Source organism: Pantherophis guttatus, chromosome 8 (genome assembly GCF_059756535.1).
Source record: "Pantherophis guttatus breed Tessera chromosome 8, ASM5975653v1, whole genome shotgun sequence".
Lineage (NCBI taxonomy): Eukaryota > Metazoa > Chordata > Lepidosauria > Squamata > Colubridae > Pantherophis > Pantherophis guttatus.
In genome coordinates this window covers 83,477,793-83,491,443 of record NC_142070.1, presented here as the reverse complement: position 1 = coordinate 83,491,443, position 13,651 = coordinate 83,477,793, and the positions used below count along the sequence as shown (strand labels likewise).

At 49.9% G+C, this 13,651-nt stretch overlaps 1 protein-coding gene across 1 annotated transcript in view; it reads right to left on the bottom strand.

The window, feature by feature from the left end:
• Positions 1–1,100: 1,100 nt before the first annotated feature.
• ABLIM2 (actin binding LIM protein family member 2) overlaps positions 1,101–13,651 on the bottom strand; it is a 37,046-nt gene continuing 24,495 nt past the window's right edge. Inside the window, exons 13-22 of the mRNA XM_087875403.1 lie at positions 12,507–12,605; positions 10,717–10,818; positions 10,018–10,071; positions 7,577–7,626; positions 5,953–6,097; positions 5,428–5,496; positions 4,658–4,699; positions 3,879–3,886; positions 3,624–3,704; positions 1,101–1,700 (exon numbers count right to left, since the gene is read on the bottom strand). Of these exons, the coding sequence (XP_087731529.1) occupies positions 1,587–1,700; positions 3,624–3,704; positions 3,879–3,886; positions 4,658–4,699; positions 5,428–5,496; positions 5,953–6,097; positions 7,577–7,626; positions 10,018–10,071; positions 10,717–10,818; positions 12,507–12,605 (764 nt within the window). The 3' untranslated portion in view covers positions 1,101–1,586. The remainder of the gene's footprint in view (positions 1,701–3,623; positions 3,705–3,878; positions 3,887–4,657; positions 4,700–5,427; positions 5,497–5,952; positions 6,098–7,576; positions 7,627–10,017; positions 10,072–10,716; positions 10,819–12,506; positions 12,606–13,651) is intronic.

The window sequence follows — 13,651 nt, the reverse complement described above, 5'->3', positions numbered from 1 at the left end:
CCGGGCCTTGAAGGGAGCCAGCCAGACAAGGAGGCAAGTGAAGGAGGCAGCAGAATGGCAGGAGGGTTGGGGAGGCGCCACTGAAGACCCCAGCAGGAGGAGCCCACAGAACCGGGAAGGAGGGTCCTGCCAACGAGCAGGATAGCAGAAAAGGAGCAGAGTTGGAAATGACAGCTGGGGGCAGCTCATGGAGTGGAGAATGGAGAGGAGACCCTGGTGCTTTGGGAATATATGCACAGTCTGACATCCACACAGCATGCTTAACCAGGTCGATGGAAGATCCCTTGGTCTGCATTTTATTACATTTACTTTTATGCGTTTATTATTTTGATAACTTAAGGTGGCAAACATATCCAATGCTCCTCCCTCTTGCTATTTTCCCCACAACAGCCCTGTGAAGTGGGTTGGGCTGAGAGAGAGCGCGATGGCCCAAGGTCACCCAGTTGGAAGGAGCCTGGAAATGGGTGGGAAGGCTGCAGCCTCCAAACCTGGGGATGCCTTCACCCTCCACCCACCGGATCCTGCCAGATCCAAGTTCCTTGTGTGGGAGGACTAGGAGTAGCCGGCCCCTCCACCAGGCTACTGGGGGCGGGGGGGGGGAGAGAATCTTTGGACCAAACACGGAGCTCCTTTTCCTGCCCAGAGCAACCATGACGGGAGGGGAAGACGACCCAGAGAGTGGTCAGTTACAAAACAAGACGTTTAATGAGGATGCCGACAGGTGCATCAGAAAATTACATGTTTTGTGTGTCAGTGTGAAATGGGGGAGAAAAATGGGAGGACAAAGCCAGGATTGCACAGCCAGATGACTTTTTCCATACTAGAATGCACTATTTTTTTGTAAATACAGAATTTCTATATCATCCCTAGAATTTAAATTTAAATTTAGGAGAATTTCGTTCCACAAATGTAAACATTTCACACGTTTTAAACAAAGTACAGCTAAGATGAATTATATTTTGCCAATCTGGACAACGCTTACGTTACACTTACGTAATATAAAATAAAAAGGTTTTATAACTATTTTTCATTTGTTACAGTACTTTGCGTCTGAAATACCAGTTGCATGTGAGAAAATTAGATTTCAAAACATTGCAGTGTAGGTTTGCTCTAGTTTTATTTTTAAAAGGTGTCATACACAATCATTGGCAAGAGTGAGTTTCTAACATGCTTTTTCTTTGACCTTTTTCACATTGGCTTTATTTTATTTTATTTTGCTCCTGGAGGAAGTCCCCCTCCCTTTTCATCAACTCTGACTTTGTATACAAGCCCAAAAATGTAGAGACCAAACAGTAGCCAAGTATTTTGCTTTGGTCAAAATGAGAGTTATTTCTTTCCTATCTGAGATTAACGGGTTTGGTTTTGTCTTTGCAACAAGCAACAAATAAAGCAATAACTGGAAGCGAGATTGGTTACACCCTTTAATGACCTGGCCGGGGGTGAGAGTGAGCTGGGCCTCCCGTTGGGTCTGGTTTTCTGCCCGAATACAGTGAAGCGATATGAGGTCAGTTGCAGGTGGACACAGGTGGTGGAAGGAAGGATGGAGCTGGCTTACGTCAAGCACGTTTCTCTTCGTTTCAGGAAGGCTAAAAAAGCAAAGCTTTTTTCTTTAGCTCGTTGCGTTTCCAAAGTGCAAGTCGTTCAAACTGTTCAAGGCTCATTTTGAAGACCTCCTGAAACTCCTCGGAGGACAGGTGGTGCTTGAAAACAGAGAAGGCACTTTGTAAGTACTTCAAAGAGAGGCCAAATCCATGTTATGCAGCAGACCAGAAACCAAGAGATTGAGAAGTTGTGGATCAAGCCACAACTTTTGTTTAACAGAGCAAGAACAGCCTATTCAGTTAAGCGGCCAGATGGCATCGGAAAACTTCCCCCCCACCCCGAACTCCGGAGGAAACTTTCTGTACAAATGGGCCACTCTGTGACTCATCTGAATCTGCCTCTGGAAACATCCATTTTTGCCCTGTCCATATGAAAGCACACACACTTTAGTCAATCCCTCACTGACTGTAATGCCGTCTCTCTCTCTCTCTCTCTCTCTCTCTCTCTCTCTCTCTCTCTCTCTCTCTCCCTTCCCATTTGATCTGCAGAAGCAACACACCATCAAAGGAAATTTTCCAAGTCAAGTGAAGAGTATTCTCTGGAGAGATTGTCGTCTAATTATATAGTTTAGAATGGTAGAATTAGAGAAAAACACAAGCTGGAGCAAACCACCAGTGAAGGTTTCTCCTACCAACCTCACCACGTTGAAACCTAAAAGGGTGAGGGGAGAGTTTTTCATCCCGTATGGGCTCTCCATTTGGTTGAATTTCTGTATGTTTGTCAGTACAGTGTTCCATGATAGAACTTCAAGGTGTGAATCCATTCTGGAAATTTCAGTCACGTGGACCACCAATCTCAGCCTCATAGCCTGGAACGTTGTTCTAGAAGGTTCTAGCCAGGAGCTGAACAAATTCGCGCCTTCGGGTGACTACCCACAAAGCAAAAGAGCCGAGGGAGCTGCCTGGTGTTGTGAGGGAAGAAACTTCTAGAAATGCTCTGCCATTCACCTTCTTCCTCCTAAGCTCTCAGGGCAGAGAGGAGCAGGAGATGCCCCACCGTGCCCCCTGCATGGACGCCACAGGACTGAGCCCACTATGCTGAGGGTACCAGAAATTGGGGATGGGTCACTACGTTACAAACGATGGATTTACAGAGCAGGGGGCAGCTAAAAGGAAGGCTCTTCCAGCTGGGTTCTACCTTTGCCTTCTCTTTATGAGCTGGCTCTCCTGATGGAGAAGAAAGATCGATCAGCAATATTTTCTGTGGTCAAAGTTTAGTGTTTTCAAAAATTATACCTAATGCTTATTAAATGGACTATGTTTTTGTTGCTTTCTTTTTCTGTTTCTCTTTTTTCATTTTGCAACAAATAAATAAATTTAAAAAACAGCAAAATAGACACAGCTATGTCCTTTACAGAATTTAATATTGCTACAGTCCATAAATCTTTTATTTTTGTTAAGCTTGCAGGTAAATCTCATTCATCTATTGCAAGTTGAACTCTTCATTCTGATTTCTTACTCTACTTGCGTGGTGGGTGTGGGTGTGTGAGAGAGAGAGAGAGAGAGGGAGACTGAGACTTACATGTATAAAGCCTAGAGTTTAAGGTTCATTGGAATTTTAACCATTTATTCAATTTTCACAGTTCTTCAAATTAACGAATAGTTGGCAAATAATATGGACCCTCCACTTGTGCTGAGCTCAAGGCCGTTACCATCCGTAACATTGCACGGCATATGAAATCCCACCATTATTAATATTTGCAAGCAGAGATTCTTGAAGTCCTACTCAAAAGTCCTCTAGCAGTAGTTTCTTTTTTAGCAAATTTATGTCTTAAAAGGATTAAATAGGAGAGACCATCAAAACGTGTAGCTATCCTTTCCAGGATTTAGATCACATCACTCCAAAGACTCTTTTCTAATCTGACGCTCTTCGGCTACACAGTTGTACCTTTACATCTTCTTAGCCAGTGTGAAAAAACAAAACAAAATCTATCAAACTAACACCAGTTTTGGAACTTCTATGAGATGGGTTGGTTCATATTTGCAATTAATCTGCAGAGTAACCATATCATCTTTTCTTACCTCCAGTCTGGTTCTGTCCACATCCTTTGGTAGTTTTACTCGAACTCTGTTGGTGACAATAAGGGTTTCATAGGGATAGACCTGGGAGAAAAGGAGAAAGGCTGACTGCTGGGAAAACGGGGCTCCTGTGGCCATTTTTAGAGAGATGTACATACTCGCTCAGTCTTTACACGGAGTAAAGAAGAAAGGAGTGAAGCTTTTGCACAAAAAGGCTGGATTTCAACACGCTTTGATGTCCTTAATAGCTTTCCTTACCTTGTATTCTGCAAAAGAGAAAGAAAGAAAATAAATCAGGTAGATTCAATTAGAACACAGCCTGTCTTTCTGGATTCTCCTTGGTTTTCCTACTGGGGGAGAGCATGGATGGCTTTCCAGCTGTGCCCAGATTGCACAGAGGGAGCCCACTGAGAAGTGGCCCTTCGGACATCAGGCGAGGGAGGGAGGGGCTCTTTGTTGGTCTGGGGGCAGGTCGGCTGCTGCAGCCCCCCTGGAGGGGGCTGTCTTTGGGGCAGAGCAAGGGCTGGTCCTGCATTGGGCCGTGAGGCCATTGCCCCACCACAATGGCCGTGAGGCCATTGCCCCACCACCCCCTGTGTCAGGGGGCAGGCCGGACAGGTGCACACGGACCTCCCGTGACCCTAACCCAGGAGACACCAGCTCTCTTCTGCTCCCAAGTTCCAGCACTAAAGAAAACTTTACGGGGGCAGGCTGGACACTATGAGTGCAGGCAGGGACGAGCCTGAAAGGGAAAGGGGCATCGCAACAGTGCCGCCAGGCGAGGTGGGGGCAGAACAAGTGGGTGCTTCCAGAGCCAGAGGGATGGGGAAGAGGGACAGCCAGTTTGGCAAGAGGCCGGCCTGGACTGACACCCCCCCCCCAAAAGCATTACAGTTCTGATCACTCCTGTGTACCTGGAGTGATCCAAGTTTGTTTTGAAGGTGGTTTGTAGAGCCTGATTTGTGGGTTGGGGCATAAATTCAGTTGGGAAAAGCCCCCTGCCCCCCTCCCCAGGGAGGGCTGGGCAGACTGAGTACCTCTCTTTCCCCAGGCCGCCTCCTGGTCATCTGGGCCCACACCTGCAGCCTAGAAGAGAAAGAAAGATTTGGGTGGGTGGGTGTGAGTGAGTGAGGATTGTGTAGAAGTCGATTCCAATGCAAGTCCATCGCAAGGTTTTTTGTCAAGCACATTTTGAGATGATTATGGACCGAGCCTGTAATGACTTGCATTGGGGCAGATCTTTGGCTAACTACCAGTAGAATTCGCTTAACGACGAGAATAGGGAGTGTTGGGATGTGAAACGTCTTCTTTTTCCTCAAAAAATCAGCCCGGTTGCCTTTTTAAAAGTAAAAACCACTTTGGATACACTCTGGTCCCATATGTGGCCGTAATTCAAGGACTATCCATAAATGAAATTCTGCTTAACTGTTAACTCAAGGTTGATTCATAAAATAAAATCCTTTGTGATGGTGAATTAAATCAACAAGTACAAGAACAAGAACAAGGATCCCAATCATGCCATCCTGGGGAGGAGGGTTCTGGAGGGCAAGCCCCTCCCAAGAGAGAGACTTTTCCAGGGGCCCCCGTCTCCGTCTCCCAATCTGGAGAGCTGCAGGAGGGGCAGGGCAAAGCGGCACTTGCAAAGCCTCCAGATGCTGCTGAAAGCTTTGAGGGGGGGGGAAGCGTTGGTGGGGGAGAAGAGCCGGAGACTCCCGACGATGGCAGCCGAGACCCCCTGGATGGGCTGTTCTAGAAAAGGGCCGGGACTCCATCGATCGTCCATTCAGATCTGGCACTGCGCATTCACGTCTACCTACGTGTTGCAAGCCTTGCTTTCCGTAGTCGGGAAGAGAGGCCGATTTGGAGTACGGGAATCCTGTGCAAGACACAGAAGGGGAGAGAGACCTTCAACGACAGAAAATGGGGAGACCTCAGAGCAAGACGCCACCAGGGAGGCAGAATCCGTCACGGGCACCCGAGCATTATCACAGGGTTTGGCCTTGGGTTCTTGTTGCTCTGTGGCGACAGCGTCCTAAGCGGAAGCTGCAAATCCCGCCACAAGTAGAGCTGAGAACAGGGCCTGGCCTGGTTATGGTTGCTAAGCAATGCAGCTAAGTGATGTCCCGCTTTGTGACCGCACTGCTTGGCAACTGAAATTCCAACTGTGGCTGTGAGTCGAGGACTACTAGAGGCCGAGGGGGTGGGAAGCCCTTTCAGGCGCGAATGGAAAGGTCTATTCCTGTACCCTCAGAGGCCAGGCCGGGTGAGTAGGCGCACTTCTGGTTTCCTGCTCTGGACTACCTGGAAGGGCCGGCAGCAGCCGGGGACTTACGTAGGTAGGTGCAGTTGGTGTTGCTTTGCAGCCGCTGGAGTTGTCGGTCTGTCCCAGGACTTTGAGGCAGCGACTGAGTATCCAAGTCAGGCGAGTTAGTTCTAAAGTCCACGTCCCCTTTCAGAGTCAGCCAGCTGGACTTCAACTAGGAGAAACAATTCCCAACATTAAATGACTTGCACTTTTCAACAGGTCAACGGGGTGGGGTGGGGGGTGGGGATCGTTACGTGAATCAAGAAAACTGCATTTCTCTTCCAGTTTTAAAGTGATTTCTACCAAGGGGATAATCAATTCCTATTGATTAGAAGGGCTGATGAGAGGTGGCTGCTCTCAGTTTCAGATGCCCCTCCCCCCCCAGGCCTGCAACTTCCTTCAAGAGGGGGGTCAGGTGGGCCTGTTGAGGGATTCGGCCAACAGTTTGCAGAGAAAGCGCCCTTCCCCCTTGGGGGCTGGTGGGAGGGGAGCAGGGATGGCGACAAGAAGCTGAGCGAAGGAAGGAAGGAAGGAAGGAAGCCCTGATGAGGGCAGAGGGCATGTTGCACCGTCATCACACCCATGACATTGGGACACAAATATGGATGGCATCTGTTGCATGGCGTTGTCATGGCATGTGTCTCCTCACTTAGAGCCCCCTGTGGGTTGCAAAGGACGTCCGTGATGGACCCGGACCCTTGCAAAGGGGGCCAGTGTGTCAGAGAGGGGCAGGACCCAGAGGGAGACTGAGAAAGGGCCGAGCGCTGGAGGAGAAAGACGAAGGTTGTGCTAAAGGATCCACCTGAGGAAAACCACTGCAGCTTCATGGACGGAGGCAACGCATTGTGGTCCGGGTGGGCTCTGCTTCCGCTTTAGCTCCATCCCTCTTTGCTGACTGAGTGGACTGGAAATCATTGCAGGACTTCCCGGCTGGAGTGACCCCTCTCTTGGTCTGCTCACTTGGCGGGAAGCGTTCCCTGGCTGCCTTTCAACCTCAGGCTCCGTAAGGTAAGCCCTCCTCTGCCTTGAACACATATCGGTAGGTCAGTGAGAGCCAGTTTGGTGAGATTGTTCAGGGCCTGAAGCCTGGGTGTGTGTGTGTGGGGGGGGGGGGGACAGGACGGGGGGAGGGGGGACTGACAACTCTGAGCCAGCCACTCTCTCTCAGCCCCAGCCAAACCATTGCTGAGACTTTTGAGAAGAAAACTGCAGAAAAATGTCCCAAAAGTTGCTAAGAACCAACATTGACTTGAAGGCATTAAAAACAATGACAATAACCCACCTGCATCTCATCTATGCCTAATTCATTATAAGATTGATAATTTAGAAGGATCAAACATCACATTTCAACTGTTATCGCTTTGGAGACTTAACCAACGTATCGTCCCATAAGCTTCCATGCATCCTTACCTACTTCGTCCTGTTTATGATGCTTTTAGCCAAAGGACTTTTTAATGACCGAGGCTTATCACAACAGTGAAGAAGGAAGGGGAGGAGGAAGGGTTGTTTGGAAAACTGGCTTATTTTTATTCAAGTTTTGAACACAACCACAATTAAATATGTGCTCTGTGGTTTTAACACAGCACTAGATTGCGGAACGGGGGCCTTAGGCCAACGGACATCCTACCTCCTGGATGTTACTGAAATTTACCTTCTTGCTCTCTTGATCAGAACTCCCCTCTCCGTCTGATTTCCTTGAGCCTAGACAATAAAAAAATGTCCAAGGTAAAAAAGAAAAAAGAAAGCTGTGATTTTAAATCTCTCTCTGCCCCAAATATGCAGGAGGGGGCAAAAAGGTGGGGAGGGATTCAGGCGGAGGGAATCACTGCTGGGACAACAGGCTCGGTTCCCTGCGGGGGAGGCCCCGAAAGAGAAACGGAGGGACGGGGCTCCTTTCTGACGAGGACCTTCCTTCCTCTGCAGCTCCAGTTCTTGCCCTTCTTTCCTCTTCATTTAGCAAATCAAAGTGACAGAAGAGGAACAGCTGCCACTCAACCCTCAGCTCTCCCGCCAGAGAAGTCCCTGCAGCTGCAGACGGGACTTTCGCTCTTCCTCCCCACGGATCAGGCCCGCTTTGGGGCAGGCGTGGACTCCACTGCCGTCAGGGAGCCCAATCCTGCCGTTCGGTCCCATCGCTCAGCCTCGCTCTACAGCACCTGCCGTGGTGGCATGTCGGGGCCCAAATTTCCAATCGGCTCTTGCTATTAGGGGCTGTTTAGGGCCCATCTGAAGAGGGGACCATTGTCACAAGATGGGATCGTGAGGGTTGTGGGCTGAAGCCTTGGTACAGTGGTGACACAACCCTCCATTGCTCCATAAAATCTAGATTAAAATAGGCTGCCTGTCCTCTGAAGCAACTCCTGAATGCGCATTGGGCCGGGCGAGGGGTCAGAGACAGAGCTGCAAGAGATGCTCTTGGATTTTGGCCAAGAGATGCTCCCCCGGGATCAACGCTGGGGCCTGTGGGAATGGGCGAGCTGGCCCTTCAGGAGGGAGAGGCTTACAATCCCTTATTGCAGAATTCCTACAAAGCTTGTATGGTCAATTTTTAAGTACTGCAAAACGCCCGTGGCTTATTTGTTCTCTAGGTTAAATAGGAAAAAAAAAAAAAGCTTTCATCTCAAATGGTGTGGCCTATTCCAGCTTGACAGGCGCTGTCTGTCCTGGGAGCTCAAAGCTATTTTGATCAAGAAACTGAAACAGGAGGATGATCACAAGCCAGCGAGGTCATCCGAGAACCATCCAGAACCTGTCGACCCTCTGCAGACAAAACATTCTTGATTTTGACCTATTCAACATGTAATCCATGGTGCTTTTTTCTTTTTTCCATTTAAAAATATTGATGCACCATCCAGCAGAAGCCAAGTGCCTTTGATGCGATCTTTTCTCGCCTATACAAGCAACCTATACACAATTCTACCCAGACACACTGCAAAGGCTGCAGAGCAATTGCAAACTCTTTGAAGAAATGAGCCCTGTAACAGGACTCTCCTGTCACTAGAAAGGAGGAAGAAGCAGCCGGCATGTCAGCTGCTCCACTTGCAAAGGTCCCTGGGTAGTGATGGGATCTGGGCGCCTGGCTTAAAAAAAAAAAAGTGGGGGGGGGGGAAGGTGCCTCTGCCCCTCCGTGGCCACTAGAAGGCCCAGCGCCTGGTTCCAGCCAAGGCTCCACTTCCTGCCGAGAGGCCATGAGGTCCCATGATCCTCTCCCAGGAGTTAATGGGGAGGGAAAGTCACGGGGGTGGAGGAGGGGGGGGGTCCTTGGCCTGCTCTCACCCAACCGCCTCCTTGCCATGTTCACTGCGGAGTTTTGGGTCTGCATTTGGGCCTCTTTGCTTCCTGTGGTCTGAAAAAGGCAGCCTGGATGCTCTGGCCCTTCCTTCTCCACCTCAGTTGCTTCCACCGTTCGGACAATCAAACGGCTCCCCTGCAAGTGTGACCCCTCTCCCCAGTTACGTTTTTGGAGGAGTCCAGCCGAAAGGGGCCTTGTGTCGTGTGGTAGAGAACGGATGAGTCAACCCAGGCTTTGTGGCGAAACGAGGGATTCTTCATTCAGCACTGAGGATGCTCCTGCGCCCCACTAGTTCCCCCCCTCCCCCAAATCACAGAAACCCTGCAAGAGCATCTGCCGGTGTCCCCCACCCACAGCCAACCCCAAAGACTGAGAACTCCCCAGGCCTCCTCCAGGCTGCAGAGGGCAAAGTGCAGCACCCCAGTAGCTCCCTGGCTCTCACGCCTCGGGGGGGGGATGATAAGGGGGTGCCAGTGCACCCACAGCATTCACAGTGTCAGGCTGCTGCCGTGAGGCGTCTTCTCAGGGGAAGGGAGGGCAGCCTGTTTTGGGGGCAGGGAGCTCTGGCGCCCTCGGCTGAAAGGAGACCTGTGCTGCAGCTCAGCCACAAAGCCTTTTGCCCGGCTGCGCCAGGCAGAGGGCCGAGAGGGCTGGCATGGATGCTCACGGACAAAATGTAGACAAAATGCCCCAATGGCACCCCAGAACTGACCCCAGGAGAACACAGCAGCAACCCACGTGCCAAGGGGGTGGGGGGGGTGGAAATGTACCAGGGAGGTGAGCAAAGCAGAAGACTGTACCATGCTGTCGATAGATGGGGGGTTTCCTATAGATGTTATCTTTTATTCCAGTCTCTGAGGAAAAGGAAAGAAAAGAAGAAAAGAAAGAAAACAAGCAATGGAAACAGGATTTCTCTCTTTTGAAGCCCTCCCACCCCGTTTCCCCATGAATCTCAAGCAAGGGCATTACACTGGACTCCACATTTTGTTGGGGGAACAATGCCAATTTTCTCCTAACGGAAAGGCCAACTTCCTCTTTCATTCATTGAGCAAAATGTTGGGATCCAAGCTCACAATTCTTCCCAAATATTTATATCAAAGCATGGATTTCTCTGATTAATCATAATGTCTTTTATAATGAAAGACAATTTTAAAAACTTGACTCCAGAAGATTCCCTCATTCCTAGAAGAATTACATTCAAATTGTCTCAGCTGAAATTTGTGATAAACTCTCTGTGCGTTTCTTTCTTCAAAATTAGCCAGGTGACCGAAATCTCAGCTAGGAGTCAAGCCAAAACTGATGAGAGGAAAAATCTCTGATGACTTCCTTGCAACCCCCCGACCTTCCTTCCTTCCACAGAAAGCTGCCCTTTATTCTAAAGGAATCTATTTTAGTTCTTCCAATGTACGTATTTTGTTCATTCTGCCCCCCACTACCCAATAGCAGACGGCATGGCAGGAGGCCCCGAGGGAAGATGAAAACGGGCTCATGAACCCTACCTGGAATATGAAAATGTTTGGGTGCCTGCTGATAGGGAGAGGACGCAGATTTGCTGTCTGAGCAGAGGGATAAGCTTGGGGTGCTCCGGCCACTTTCACTGCCTCCAAAGGGAAGAGCACAAAAATGGAAAAGAAAAGAAAAAGCATATAAAACAAAAAATGGCAAGCAAAATAGGTAAAATTCAATGGAAGAAAGTTCCTCTTGGATAAATTGCTAATCCGTCACACCTTTAAAGTAGTTTGGGGCTCGTAGTCCACCCTGGCTCTGATTCCGTGGGCCTCGTGGCCAAAAGCTTGAGTCGGGCTCAGAAGGGAATCTCCAGTTAATGAAGATGTTGGATGATCAAGTGGTGGATTCCCAGGGCCAAAATACCTTCTTTGGAACGTGCGGTTTCTGCTTGTTTAGAAATACCCTTTGAAAGGAACCCATCACTCTAGGATGAGAGGGGGACCATGTGATCGGGATCGTCTGTTTCACCAGGAAAAACCTGGAGCTGGAGGCCCCCATGCATTTGCGCTCCCTGGAGAACGGCCAGAGGTCTCCCTCCACCTCTCCCAAAAAAGCCCCCTGCCCAGCTCCTGAGCCCCACTGAGCCTCCGGCTGCTCTGCTGGCCTTTCGGGCATCCTGGCCCACCGCTCTGTGCCAGCCCTCCGACGGGACAAGCATCGGGCCTACGGTTCATCTCCTGGCTCTTTTCGAATGGGGAGGGCTCAGGGGGCCCCGGGGCCTGCAAAGGCTTCTCCTGCCGGTGGCAGAAGACCAACTGGAAGGAGCGGAAAGACTCTGTAGGCAGGGCGAAAGAAGCACCATGGGCAGCACCATCGCGGCTGGAAATAACTTGTTATTTTTGATAAGAAGTGAGTGACCGGCAGCGGATTGCCTGTTTGGGTTTGTCCTCTGCGATTCCACTGCCGCCAAAACCCTCACTCCGTTCCTACACTGTGGAAACGCTGCTGACCTGAATGAAAAGACGCCTAGTGGGTCGGCGCGTAGGTCTGGGCACGGGCACACCCGCCGTCCTGTTTCCAGCTGCACGGGCACATGAGCGGTAAGAAGGTGCCCTGGAGGCACAAAGAAGGGGTGCCCGGTGGGAGAAGGCCACTCAAAGAAAAAGGGCCACGGGGCAGTGATCCTCTTGGGAAGGAGCTCTCTTTGTCAGGAGAAGGTCCCTGGCTGATCCGATACAGGGATCACCGGAATAGCTCTTTGGACCCACTCTGGTTCTGGGATCCCAGATCCTCACGTGGCTTGGTTCTTTTCAAGGTAGAGCATGTCAGGAGGATGGCTGCCCACCCAGCCCACAGGCAGCCTTAGCCCAGCTCCTCCCCAGGCATCTGAGGTCACCCTGGGTCTCAAACGGCCTCCCCCCCCCCAAGTCCCTTCCTTTGTGTTGGGATCATGGACACCAACATCTGCCTTTCAGGTCATCTGCTCTCTAAAGAAAGCGAGGCCACAGCCCTCTGCCCTCAGCAACCGCAGGAGACGCCCAGCCACCGAAACACCAAAGAGGTTTCTTCTTGGCTTTACCCAAACACTGACAAACTGTGTTTGAAATTATGCAGCATCGCTTATAAAGTTTTAAAAGCTTTGCCTTCTGTAAGCATCCCGTTCTCGTGGAGGGCCTGGGCTGGACATCAAAGTGAGAAAGGACTCACAAACGTCAGAAGGAACAACACCCCACACAGGCACATGCAGACACAGAGAGCATGGAGCACACACCGGGAGATGTCTCTACAGGCACCACATCACGGAGGGGGCGGGGGGGGGGGAGGCATTCCTGAGCCTTACCTTTGAAGAAAGGGATGTAATGATGTCTGAATGTAGAGGGAAGGCTTGGGTAGTTGGGCAGGGAGATGCAGCTACTGGTACCAGGAGTCTCGGTACCAGCTGGGGGCAACAGAAAGTTCAGTGAAAACAAACTCACTCACTTACTTGCTAGAAAGTTCTCACAACAATAATATCTTTTAATGCATGAAAAAAGCCCCACTACAAGTGCAAATATTGTTTGCCCTGGATCGGACAGTTCCCAGCATCCCAGTCAGAGTGCGACACTGGCCATTCTGGCAGCAGGCAGCGTCCCAGAGAGCTTGGCTTCTCAGGCCAAGAGAGCTTTTGCTCAGAGGGAGCCCCTCTGCTCTAAACCAAGGACAAAAGTCCCCTTCGTTTCAAGTAGGATGTGTGCCCCAGAAAAAAGGGGGTGCTCTACGTTTTGTCCCCTTCATTTCCCAGTCTGGCCACAGCCCACCCGATTCTTGGCAGAGCCCTCTGAAGACAGGATTTCCTGAGCTGGAACCTTCTCCCGTCCAGTGCAGGACTTCCCGTGAATAGTACCACTGTCGGTGAGGGGGTCCATAGTTTATCTACATTGTTTAGCGATGCATTGGTTCAAGTCACAGTAAGCAATGGTTGCTTGAACAAGCCACAGTGGCATAGTTCAGACTTAACTGTTGTGAGGGTATGCACCCTGAAAGGCATTCGGAAATTGTCCTATGGATCTCATGTGCACACAGCACCTCTTTGCTAATCAATAAAACAGCCATATTTTCCCCCATGCTTTCATGAGCCTGAAAAAAGATGTGGCTGCTTTAAGGCGGAATCTCCTTAAACTAAAGCAAGTCTCAAAGCCCCCAGAAACCTGAAAGAGGGGCTGCTTTGACAAGGAGCAGCTGCTGCTCACCGTAGGAAGTCTGCCACAGAAATGCCCAATTAGCCATAAACCAAGTCTTATCATCACACTTCCTGTGTTGATACATCACCCTAACCAACAAACCATATAAAAGGGAAACAAACACCCAAACGCATTAATGTTTCACACCATTAATCAACCTTATTTAGTGGATGAAAGGAAAAATCCAGATGTAAAGACCTTAAGACTAATGTGTCAGGGCGTAATATGTACAGGGCACAGCGGGGTCTTCTTAATACCTATCAGG